Here is an 11,620-nt window from a genome sequence, read left to right as displayed (position 1 = left end):
TTTTTGTTATTTATCATCAAGGTGGAGGGAAAAAAAAATAAAAGAAAAAAAAAAGAAAAACAAACTAAAATCGTTTTGTTATTCGTACGACTTAATTTATTCTTATTAATGATTTACGATTAATGACAAGGAAAAGAATAAGACTTTCGTAAAGAAAGAAATATCTTTTAAAAGCGGATTTCAAAGAAAGTATTCCACTGATGACGCAGAATGGGGAATGTCATACACACATACATACATACATACATACATACATACGCACATGTATATACACATATACATATATTTATAAATACATACATATATATATATATATTTATACAAACGCAGTGTTGAGTACGAGTATGACAATAGAAAGTTAGCAACGTAGTATAAAAGGTATCTCTACCGAAGAGAGGTGTACAACTGACCCGGAAGAAACGTCGATGACGAACTGACCCACATCCGGCATTCTCTTCTCTAAAACATATCCTTTTATTTTTATCCATCCAACGCTTTTGTAAATTTTTAATTAAACGTCGTATTCATTAACATTCATGTCCTCGTTTATAATATTTAAATTAATAGAATAAAACTTGATGCGTGGATTGAAATTATTATTTGGAATGGAAAAAAGGAAGGAAAAAGAAAAAAAAAAAAGAAAGATATTTATTTAATAAAAAAAAAAAAAAAAAAAAAAAAAAAAAATTTTAATTAACTCAATGGAGGCGCATTAGATCGTAAATATTAAAATTCGAACAAAATCGCAACTGCATACTACTTTTAATAAATATATATTCACGATTATTATTATTGTTACTATATAATACATCAGATACATACACATATGTGTGTGTGTGTGTGTGTGTGTGTGTGTGTGTATATATATATATATGTATATATGTGTTTCCTAAGGGAGTAGATATATTAATAATAAACTAGTAACTTGGAGGTAAGGAATCAATGTAATTACTTACACGTTCGACCCACTGAAAGCAACATCGTCGTTTCGTGAGCCACCCTTCATGCATTATTCATAAGACAGGATACACCCTAAATTTAAAGGCTTCCCAAAGGATGTAACCGTCAGTAATTTCACTGTAAAACAACCGCAGTCTCTCTGCTTCACCTTCGAATTAATTCTAAAATTAGATTGGATGACTGGGAGAAATATTTTACTTTCTTGTTATATATATATATATCTATATATATATATATATATATATATATATATTTATTTATTTATTTATTTATAACTTTAATTATTGAAAAATATTTTATATATCAATTTAAATATCTGTGTATTTATTTCAAGAGAAATATATAATAATAATAATAATAATAATAATAATAATAATAATAATAATAATAATAATAATAATGCATGCATAATATAATAAATATATATTATATTATATTGAAGAAAATTATTAAAATATTTTAGATAATATTTTCTTTCATGTTAATCATAATATGTAATTATGTAATATGAAAAAGAAAAGAAAATGAAAAAAAAAAAAAAAAAAAAAAAGAAATAGAAATTTAATCATCGTTGTATTTTACTATGTAATACTAAGATCAATTTGTTCAGATTAGTGTAAATATTTTTAGATGTTTTAAATTGAATGTAGAAATGGAAAAAGAGAATGGAATTGGTCCGTGACGATTCTTACAGTCGAGTTCACTTCATGAATAACGTGGCAAAGCCCATTAGAATATTATCTACATAGAATAACAAATAAGGAAAGAAAGAGAGAGAGAGAGAAAGAGAAAGAAGGAAAGAGAGAAAGATAGTTGTAACTTATTATTATTATTATTATTTTCTTTGTCTTGATACTGAAACGAAAGAAGAATAGAAGGATGGGTCAAAAGTTCTCAGGCACAGATTTAAAAAATCAATTATCATTTTTGAGATTTTTCAGGCTAATCTTTTTTTATTTTCTTTGATAATAAAATCAAAAGAGAATTTAACGTAAAAAGTATTTCGAGAAGAAGTAATTTACTTTTTTTTTTTTTTTTTTTTTTTAAATTATCTAGGAACTTTTGTTTCATCCTATATATACTATACCTTCGCTCGTGTGTTTGCTCTGTTAATATTTGCGATTTTATTACAAAAAATTCAATTCTAAAATATAATTTAATCGTGTGTATATATATATATATATATATAATATATGTATCATATTGTAAATATATTTATAATATATTTTACAGATATAGTGGTTGGTCAAAACATCACTTGATGCGTTGAGGATGCAACGTGATCTTTGCAACGGTGGGCTTGCATGCGCCGTTGTGTGGGTGTCATCGACCTGCCTTCTTCTTCTTCTTTCATTGTCATCCTCGGTTGGAGCTGGTACGTCATTACTTCTTCTCTATTATTACATTTATTATTTATTAATTCATTTTCTTTATTTCTTTACTTTTTTACTTGATCGACCAATTCACATCCAATTCCATGGTATAATTTCATCGTTATATAAAAACCCATTGAAATAATAGTCCCATTAGCAAACAATAAAATTATTCTTGCTTACTACCATCTGGCAGAGGATCGAGAGGTTGATTAGGGTGGGTGGGGAGGATGCAAACGCGTTTAGAGAAAAAGAAAAAAAAAGAAAAAAGAAAGAAGAGATATAAAAAGAAGAAGAAGAAGAAGAAAAAAAAAAAAGGAAAGTACGCGCTCTCGAAACGGACGTGCATCTGCATATAATGCGATGTGGTAAACGTGATCGGATTTCGAAACTATTCTTAAATGATTCTCTCGTCCTTGCGACAACGCAAGAAACGTTTATGAAACGTTTCGATAGAATCATCCATATTATAATCCGATCTTTGTTAATTGAAAAAAATTCGATCGATTTTTTTCTCTTTTCTTTCTTTTTTTTTTCTTTTTTTTCTTTTCTTTTTCGATCAATTACGATCGGATTCGAATAATAATTATTTTATTGATTGTTCGATATTTATTATTGATTTTATTATTATATATATATTTGATTTTATTATTAATATATATATGATATATATATATATATATATATATATATATTAATATATTTATAATAAATTTTTATTATAATAAAATATTTAATTAAATATTTAAATTTATATATTTATATTAAAGATTTATTATTAAATCTATATATTAGTTTATTAAATAATTATTATTAATATTAAACGACTTTTTATTAACAAATATTTATATATTTATACGTATAAGATTATTATGAATAATTTAATATAGATAATTAATTTTCCAATTAAATTCTCATTATTAATTAAAATCTTTTGGCCTAATAAATTTAAAAATATCTTTTATATTAATATTTAACTATCTATTAATAAAATCAAAGATGTCATAAATACAAGATTATAAAATAATTATTGGCATTTTAAATTTATTTATTATTAAATTAATATATTACTTCTTATATATATATTTTTTTTTTAATTTTTATTAATTATTAGATATTATTTATTATATAACATTTAATTTTATATATCTATATATATATATATATATATATACATATATATATAATTTAATTATTTATTATTCCTGAAGGAAGTTGTCTTAATTTCTGATTAATGTATGATCAAATAAAGATCTTAAAAGAAGGATAAAAAAAAAGGATCAAAAAAGAAAGAAACAAAAAGAAATCTAAGATAGATACATCAGAATAAATAATGTTAAACATTGAAATAAGATAAACGGTGGCTTTTTTTTAATCTCATCTCGGTTTCTTCTTTTTTTTAATCTTTTTAAACTACAGAAGTCGTTCCTCTATAGTCGTTCATCTTGTGCATTTCTTTTTTCGATGTTTGGACAATGAATACACTTCCAAACTTTTCTTAACCGGTCCTCCTCCTCCTCCTTCTCCTCCTCCTCTTCTTCTTCTTCTTCTTAAGCATTCATGGAATCACCGGGGAATCCGATGGGGAAACTTTTTGCATTTTTAAATCTTCACGAACATGCACATTTATGGAACATGCAGTTCTATGAACATGCACAGATTCTATGAACATGCTAGCTTTGGAAGTAATCATTTTCTACGGTCGATCGACAATGATCAATAATCATTCGCTCGCACGATCATGTCGTTGGAATGGCGGCTGATACGTTGCCAAGTACTCTATCGTTTATTTCACCACAGGACGTCAGGTTTTCTTTTTTTTTTTGAGAAATATATTACTCAGTAGTTCACCCGAGCGACGCTATAATTTCGATCGATTTTATTCCATCCTAATGGAAGAAAAAAATTAATAAAGATTGCACGCTGTTTGTATTTATTTTTTTTCTCCCCGAACAAAAACAGTCGCACATTTCAATCTTTTAAATGGATACCATAAAGTGAGTTATAACGCGCTTGAATGTGGTTTATATAAAAAGCACGTCTATAATACGGTTTTGTCCAGTAATTTTGAAATTTTCAATTATTATTATCATCATCTTTTTTTTTTTTATCTTCTTCTTTCTTTCCTTTTTTTTTTTCTTCTTCTTTTTAATTTGCGGTCTAACTGAATTATCGACAAGATAATATTATACCGCATTTGAATGATTTAGTATCTACAAAACGTTTTTAACTCCAGCTAACCAGCAACAAGCCGGTTCTCTCAGCCCGACAATTTCTGCTATGCCGTTTTACTCATCCCGCAAAGAATGTGGACCCGCGTTTCTTTTAAAAATCTTTCCCATGTTTTTATATCTGTTCCCATTTCCAACGAAAATATTGAAACGAAAAAACAAAAAAGATTAGGAGACCTTTGAACTCGACTAATCTCATACTTTCTAGACTTATATATACATATATATATATATATCTTTATGCCATCATGTATCCACACTTTCTTTTGATAAATATTTTAAAATATATATATATAAAATATATATATATATATATACATATATATATATATAGACGTATATAAATCTAAAATGTAATATCTTTCTAAAAATAAAATTAAATCGAATGAGAACGATTTAATAAAAAGAGTTATTATTATGCGAAACTCTTCCACGTATATCACGCTTTTTGCTTTTCGTTATTAATCACTTTCGTTAGAAAGCTAGTTATCGTGTTCCCATCGATCGAAATATCTCTCCATTTTCTTTTCATATACTGTCTATATTTGATCACGTACTTAATTCGTTTAAATTTCTACGGTCATAAAAATTTTCAATATTATCTAAATCAGACACATATATATATATATATATATATATATATATATATATATATATATATCAGCGTTTTTATTGATGGAAGTATCCAGGAAACGTGTTTGGTAGCATGCTTAGGTAAGTGTGGCAGTAGGGTGCGAGAAACCGTTAGGATTGACTCTATTTATTTGTATTATTATTATCACCGTGTTACGCACGCGCGATTCTATGTATATATATATATATATGTGTGTATATGTGTGTATGACACATAAAGATGAACGAAGGAACGTGTTTGCTCATCAATATCTCTTTACTAATATGCGATATTAATAAGCGCACAGAAAAAAAGAAAAGAGAGAAAAAAAAAGAAATACTTTACCAACGTGATATAAAATATTTTTTACAGAGTCATCTCTAAAAGCTACAACAGGTCGATGTCCATCCTTCGAAGAGCAAAACATTTGTCCATCGAGGTCACCATCCTGTAAGATAGATTCCGAATGTCAATTATTCGAAGAACGTTGCTGCAAAACAGCCTGCGGATTGAGATGCGTCGGTAGCGAACTATCAGGATGCGAACAATTGGCTTTGGCAACTGTTAAGAGATTCCGTGCTCTTGACAGTTGGACCGTGATATCGCAATATATACCAAAATGTAATAACAAAACAGGAGATTTTGAGAGGGTACAGTGTGATCCCGAGAAAAAACGTTGTTGGTGCGTCGACGAGAAGATTGGTAGTGAAATTCCTGGAACGATAGGATCTAACATCGATGATATTGATTGCAATAATCCTAAACCATGTCCAGCACATTCTTGTCGAATGTTTTGCCCGCTTGGATTCGAAGTAATTTTTCTATTTTTTTTTTTTTATTATTATTATTATTATTCTTGCATACTTTAACGTATCAAATTTTGCTCTTCTAATCAGAAAATAAAAAAAGTATCCCTTTGGTTGGATCTAAATTTAATTAATCTAATTTATTTAATCGTAATTTGTAGATCGATACGAACAGTGGGTGTCCCAAGTGTGAATGCAGAGATCCATGTCGTGGTATAACTTGTCCAAGTCCGGGTCAGATATGTGAATTAATCGATGTACCCTGTGCACGTCCTCCGTGTCCACCGGTGCCAAGCTGTCGTAAAGCTAAATCCCTCTTCAACGTATGCCCGGCAGGTGAACCATTGCAAATCACAGATTCTTTGAGACCATTCCTATGCGGTAATACAGCAGGAAAACCAAGTTGTCCGCCGATGTATAGATGTTTGGTAGATCCGAAACAGGAATATGGGGTTTGTTGTCCCTCAAATTTCAATTTAACGAGAGCCGGTACTTGCCCAAACGAGGAACCAACGATTTGTGGTAGAACGTGCCAACACGATTTGGAATGTCCACCGCCACAGAAATGTTGTCAAAGTGAACGCTGCGGTGGTAGTTGTTTTATACCCGAAAATCTTAGCGTATGTCGGCATGATCGTATGCTGGCAGAAATGTTAAGTATTTCGGAAAAACAGGGCCGAGGTTACATACCGCAATGTACGGAAGGTAAAGAAAATTAAAAAAATCTGTTCTCATTATATTATCAAGTACGTACATATAACTCAAGTGTTTTTAAATTAATGATTAAAAACGAATGATTTTTTAGAAGGAGAATTTCAAACTAAACAATGTTCGAGGAACGGTCTGGTATGTTGGTGTGTCGATGATGTTGGTCGAAAGATATCTGGTTCAATGGGACCAGCTGATAAAGTAAATTGTACGTCGATTGCCAAGGCAAGATCTTTATCGACATCTTGCATTCAACAACAGTGCGCTCAAGTTTGTCAATATGGATTTAAAACTGATTCTTCCGGTTGTTCTACATGCGAATGCGATAATCCTTGCGAGGGGTATGTAAGAGTAAATGAAATTCATAATGCGTTAAATTGAAGCACATCTTTTTTCCTCGATTTGTTTTACATCCTTTTACTTCTCTCATTCAGTTTTCCATGTCCACCCGAAGAAGAGTGTGTGCTCAAACAGGAAACGAATTGTCCTGATTTTCTTTGTCCTACCAAGCCAGAATGTAAAGCAAAAAGAACTTATAAAAGCCCTTGCATTTTCGGTACACCTCTGAGCGACGAAGAAGGTAATGCGATCACGTGTTCTAACAATCAGACCTGTCCATATAATTACGCGTGTACAGTGGTACCGGAAGCTGGACAATCAATCTGTTGCGCTATACCATCGACCACAGTAAAAAAATTATCAAGTAAGTTTTCAAAAAATATAATCGTTTAATGATTTTTATTGACGATACAAATATCAATTAATTTTAGTGTGCGAATATCTGCGAGATTTCGGTGAACGAATGGAAGGTACGAGAGAAGGTATGTCCTTGGCTGTTCCACCACCGCAATGCGAGGAAAATGGTACTTACAAGCCTTTGCAATGTAATAACGGTACCTGTGCTTGCGTGAATCAGTACGGAGTTATTTTGCGCGGTGACGTCAGTCCCGAGACCGATTGCAAAAGTCTTAAAAGTCCTTGGCAAGTGTGTACCCCGATATCGTGCGATTTGGTATGTCCTTACGGTTACGACATAGATACGAATGGTTGCGAGCAATGTAATTGTCACGATCCTTGTAAAGATGTGTCTTGTGGCCTACGAGAAGTTTGCACAATGGTGGACGTAAATTGTGGCACAGGAGAATATTGTCCACCCGTTCCTGCATGTCTGACAACGAAACCCGGACAATGTCCCTATTTGGTACCAAGTTCGTCGAGCTGTGAATTACAATGTAGTAACGATCAAGAGTGTTCGAATTCGGATAAATGTTGTTCAACAGGTTGTGGTACGCAATGCGTAGCACCTGTCATGGCCACTGCTTGTCAACATGCACAGGCTGTAGCCAAGCACGCGGCTAGAGAATCTGGTGAACCAGCGAGAAGAATTTATATACCTAGATGTGACGTCAATGGGGCATTCGAGGCAGTCCAATGTCACAACGGTATGTGTTGGTGCGTCGACGTGGAAGGAAGAGAAGCTGCAGGTACACGCGTTCTCGAAGGTATCGTACCGAGATGTAACAAGCCTCAAAGATGTCCAGAAATCGATTGTAAGCTCGATTGTCGATCGGAAGGTTTTGAATTGGATCTAGATAGTGGTTGTCCTATGTGCTCATGTAGAGATCCATGTAAAAGAGTAACTTGTCGCGGTGAGAATGAAGCTTGTAGAATGGTCGAGGTGGCTTGTAGTGTACCACCTTGTCCACCAGTACCAGTTTGTTTACCGAAGAAGGATAATCCATGTCCAAATGGAACGCCTCTTCTAGATCAAAATAGATTACCTGCTACTTGTGGTCCTCACGGTCATCAATGTCCATCTACACACAAGTGCGAGTTGTCGCCGTTAGATGAATATGCTGTTTGTTGTCCAAAACCACGTGAGGTTTGTTTTGAACCATTACGTACAGTACCGTGTAATACGACGACGATGTACAATGAAACAAATAGATGGTACTTCGATCCAGAGAAAAACGAATGCAGAATAAAAACCGAATGTACGCATGGCCATAATGATTTCTCAAGTCGTTTGATATGCGACACCGTTTGTCCTGTCTTGTCTCAGTGCGAAAGACTCCGAGAGAAAAATTTGAAAACATCACAAAGATTAAAACAATCGACATTTCTACCTAGATGCAATCAAGATACTGGCATGTGGGAATCTGTTCAATGTTTGGAACACGTTGGTGTTTGTTGGTGTGTTAATAGAAAAGGACAACCCATGAAAGGATCGCTTATCAGAGGACTCGAACCAAAATGTAACTTTAGACAGGCTAGACGTGGCGGTAGAGGTCCTACGAATCAAGAAATAGATTACAAGATTCAGGCCTTCATGGAAGGTACTTTGTTGGAATTATTAGAGGCTGATGAGAAACAAATGAAAAAGATCATCGTTACCAGATGCCAAGCAATGAGAGACAGAGGTCATGTATCGGCTATATGCGATCGTCAAGGTAAATTTGAACCTACTCAATGTGCTGGTGATACATGCTGGTGCGTCGACGAAGCTGGCAATCAACTGGTTGGCTCAGAACCATTTTTAAAAGGAACTAACATATGTTGTAAGTTAATAATATAGATCATATATAATAACCGGTTTACATATACGTATGTACAATGTTATTTTCCAAATGATAGATCATAAACTTTTATTATGGTATTTCAGTACCAACTCCAATTGAGGCAGTAGAAGTCATATTACGTTTTCCAGGAAGATTTTTAATAACCGACAAGGTACGCTTTAAAGGGGAAGCTAAAAAATTTTTGTACGAATTAGGTGCAAGGATAAAGGACGATATTGAAGTAGATCTCGAACGTGATTCGGCCTTTTTGAAATTTGATATTATCGGTACGAATAAGGTCGACATAGCTTTTCATTTGGAAGAATTGACAAGGATGCAGAAACTATTAATCCTTGGGTCATTGGCCGATGAAACGACGTCACGATTCACACATAAATCTATGCCAGTCGCTGTTGAAAACAGGATCGTTGCGTTAGAGCAACGGGAGATTCTAACGGAAGTTGAAGCACCCGTTTATCAAACGGCCACTTTGGTTTTAGCGGCAGCCAGCGCCTTTGTTATCAGCAGCTTGATAATCCTCTTAATGTTGTATCGAAAAAAGGTATTATCATTTGTAATTAGAACTAAATATATGCTATAAATTATATCAAAATAATTATAAAGATATTAGAGATATTAATTTATACAAGGTGACGTTCAAAAGTTTATAGATAATTTTAAAAATCGCTTTTTTTTTTTCTTTTTTTTTTTTCAAGACACTTTTTAACTTTGCCACAGTAAAGACTTAGTAATTTTGTAATCTTATAATCTGAAGGGGGGAAAAAAAGAAAGGGAAAAAAGTTTGAAAAGTTAAAAAAAAAGAAAAAGAGTAATTGATTTTGAAGATTACCTCAGAACATTTAAATGGCCCACCATATATATATATATATGTGTGTTATGTAATGATATATGTTTATATAAAAAAGAAAAATCTTAATGACATTCTTAATGATATGATTGATACAGATGAAGATGAAGGATCCAAGAAAAACTTTGCCGATGGATCAACATTTCCTTGCTTATAATCAACAACCGGTTTACGTAATATCTGGCCTGGAAAAAGATGAGAAGGATGCAGGACAACTACAAGAAAATGTTAATCTTTCTGAAACAACTGATAATAATGCATGAATGATAACATTGAAAAAATATGATTATATATATATATATATATATATATAATCGTTTTTCGATCATTCATGTCCCGAAATAGGATTTAAATATCATCATTCACGTTAATGAGGTCATAACTGTGTTCCCTCGTTTCATCATAATTCATAAAATATTTATTCAATATACATATGTAATAAATAACAAAATAGCGATTTGTAAAATCGCCGATCGACCAAATTCTGAGAGGGAATTCATTGATAAAAGAATGTTTGTATTATTGGGTTATATGGGTAAAAATTTGATAATTTTAAAAATCGATTATTCTTTCGAAATATTTCTTCTTTTTTTTGTTTTTTTTTTTTTGGTCTTATAATCAGGCTTTTGATTTTCACAAGTTGGACGTTATAAATTTTTTTACGAATCCGAAAGAAAGAAAGAAAGAAAGAAAGAAAAAGGAATACAAAGAGAAAAAAAGAATTAACCTGTAAAATTTACGAAAAGGAGTGATCGATTTTTTTGAAAAATCATTTAGAAATTTTGTGAGCCCATTTTGTTTTCCTTTTTTTTTTCTTTTTTTTTTTTCTTTTTTTTTTTTTTTTTTTCTTGTTTTCTTCCCCTTTACAAACACTTCAATCGAAAGTAAAAAAAAAAGAAATACATATCACAATGAATTTGATCGATCGTTCGATACGAAAAGAAAATTGAGATTTTCTTTTCGTCTCTATCATTTTCCTTTCAATGTGATCAATGAAAAGATGTTGATATCATAATGATTGTTCGACGACATCGTTACATTGATACGCTAATGTAAATATTAGATCCATACTTTTACTCCCCTCACCCCTCTACCCTTCTCCCTTCGATTATTTATATAAAATCAATAAAGAACGCGATTTACTTACTTTTCTTTTTCATTTCTATTTTTTCTTTTTCTTCTTTTTTTTTCAACACGTAACTTTTATTATTTCACAATGTCTTCGTTCAATTTTTTAATTCACACATTACAGATTCAAATATCATCGGATAATAATAATACCTTAAAAGAATATAACTTTCGTTCTTCAGTTTCATTTTTAAATATTTCTAATATTTATCCTTTATTAAGATCATTATATCAAAATGATTTATCTTTGCACTTTTTTTTTCATTCATACTATCAACAAATATGAAGTTATTTTTTTTTTTTTTTTTAAGAAAAGAAAAAAAAACAACTATCCAAATTCATTTTGCATGTTTTATATTATGTCAACAGGCACTT

General features: G+C 31.3%; 1 protein-coding gene and 1 long non-coding RNA gene across 4 annotated transcripts in view; one reads left to right on the top strand and one right to left on the bottom strand.

Moving 5' to 3' along the window:
• The window catches only part of LOC118442756 (uncharacterized), a 5,971-nt gene extending 328 nt beyond the window's left edge, over nt 1-5,643 (bottom strand). Inside the window, exons 1-4 of the long non-coding RNA XR_004838471.2 lie at nt 5,523-5,643; nt 2,192-2,354; nt 957-1,108; nt 323-459 (exon numbers count right to left, since the gene is read on the bottom strand). This is a non-coding gene — a long non-coding RNA (uncharacterized LOC118442756). The remainder of the gene's footprint in view (nt 1-322; nt 460-956; nt 1,109-2,191; nt 2,355-5,522) is intronic.
• Nucleotides 1-11,341, top strand: part of LOC118442745 (uncharacterized) — a 14,170-nt gene extending 2,829 nt beyond the window's left edge. For all 3 annotated transcript variants that reach the window (XM_085663798.1, XM_085663797.1, XM_085663796.1), the window contains 8 exons: nt 2,194-2,335; nt 5,550-5,989; nt 6,145-6,688; nt 6,789-7,032; nt 7,126-7,394; nt 7,462-9,249; nt 9,354-9,811; nt 10,216-11,341. In XM_085663798.1, the coding sequence (XP_085519924.1) occupies nt 2,233-2,335; nt 5,550-5,989; nt 6,145-6,688; nt 6,789-7,032; nt 7,126-7,394; nt 7,462-9,249; nt 9,354-9,811; nt 10,216-10,380 (4,011 nt within the window). In that variant the 5' untranslated portion in view covers nt 2,194-2,232 and the 3' untranslated portion in view covers nt 10,381-11,341. The remainder of the gene's footprint in view (nt 1-2,193; nt 2,336-5,549; nt 5,990-6,144; nt 6,689-6,788; nt 7,033-7,125; nt 7,395-7,461; nt 9,250-9,353; nt 9,812-10,215) is intronic.
• The last annotated feature ends 279 nt before the right edge of the window (nt 11,342-11,620 follow it).

Source organism: Vespa mandarinia, chromosome 24 (genome assembly GCF_050613455.1).
Source record: "Vespa mandarinia isolate Hongniang chromosome 24, ASM5061345v1, whole genome shotgun sequence".
Taxonomy (NCBI): Eukaryota; Metazoa; Arthropoda; class Insecta; order Hymenoptera; family Vespidae; genus Vespa; species Vespa mandarinia.
Note: the sequence above shows the minus strand (reverse complement) of the source record. Positions and strands in the feature narration are given on the sequence as shown.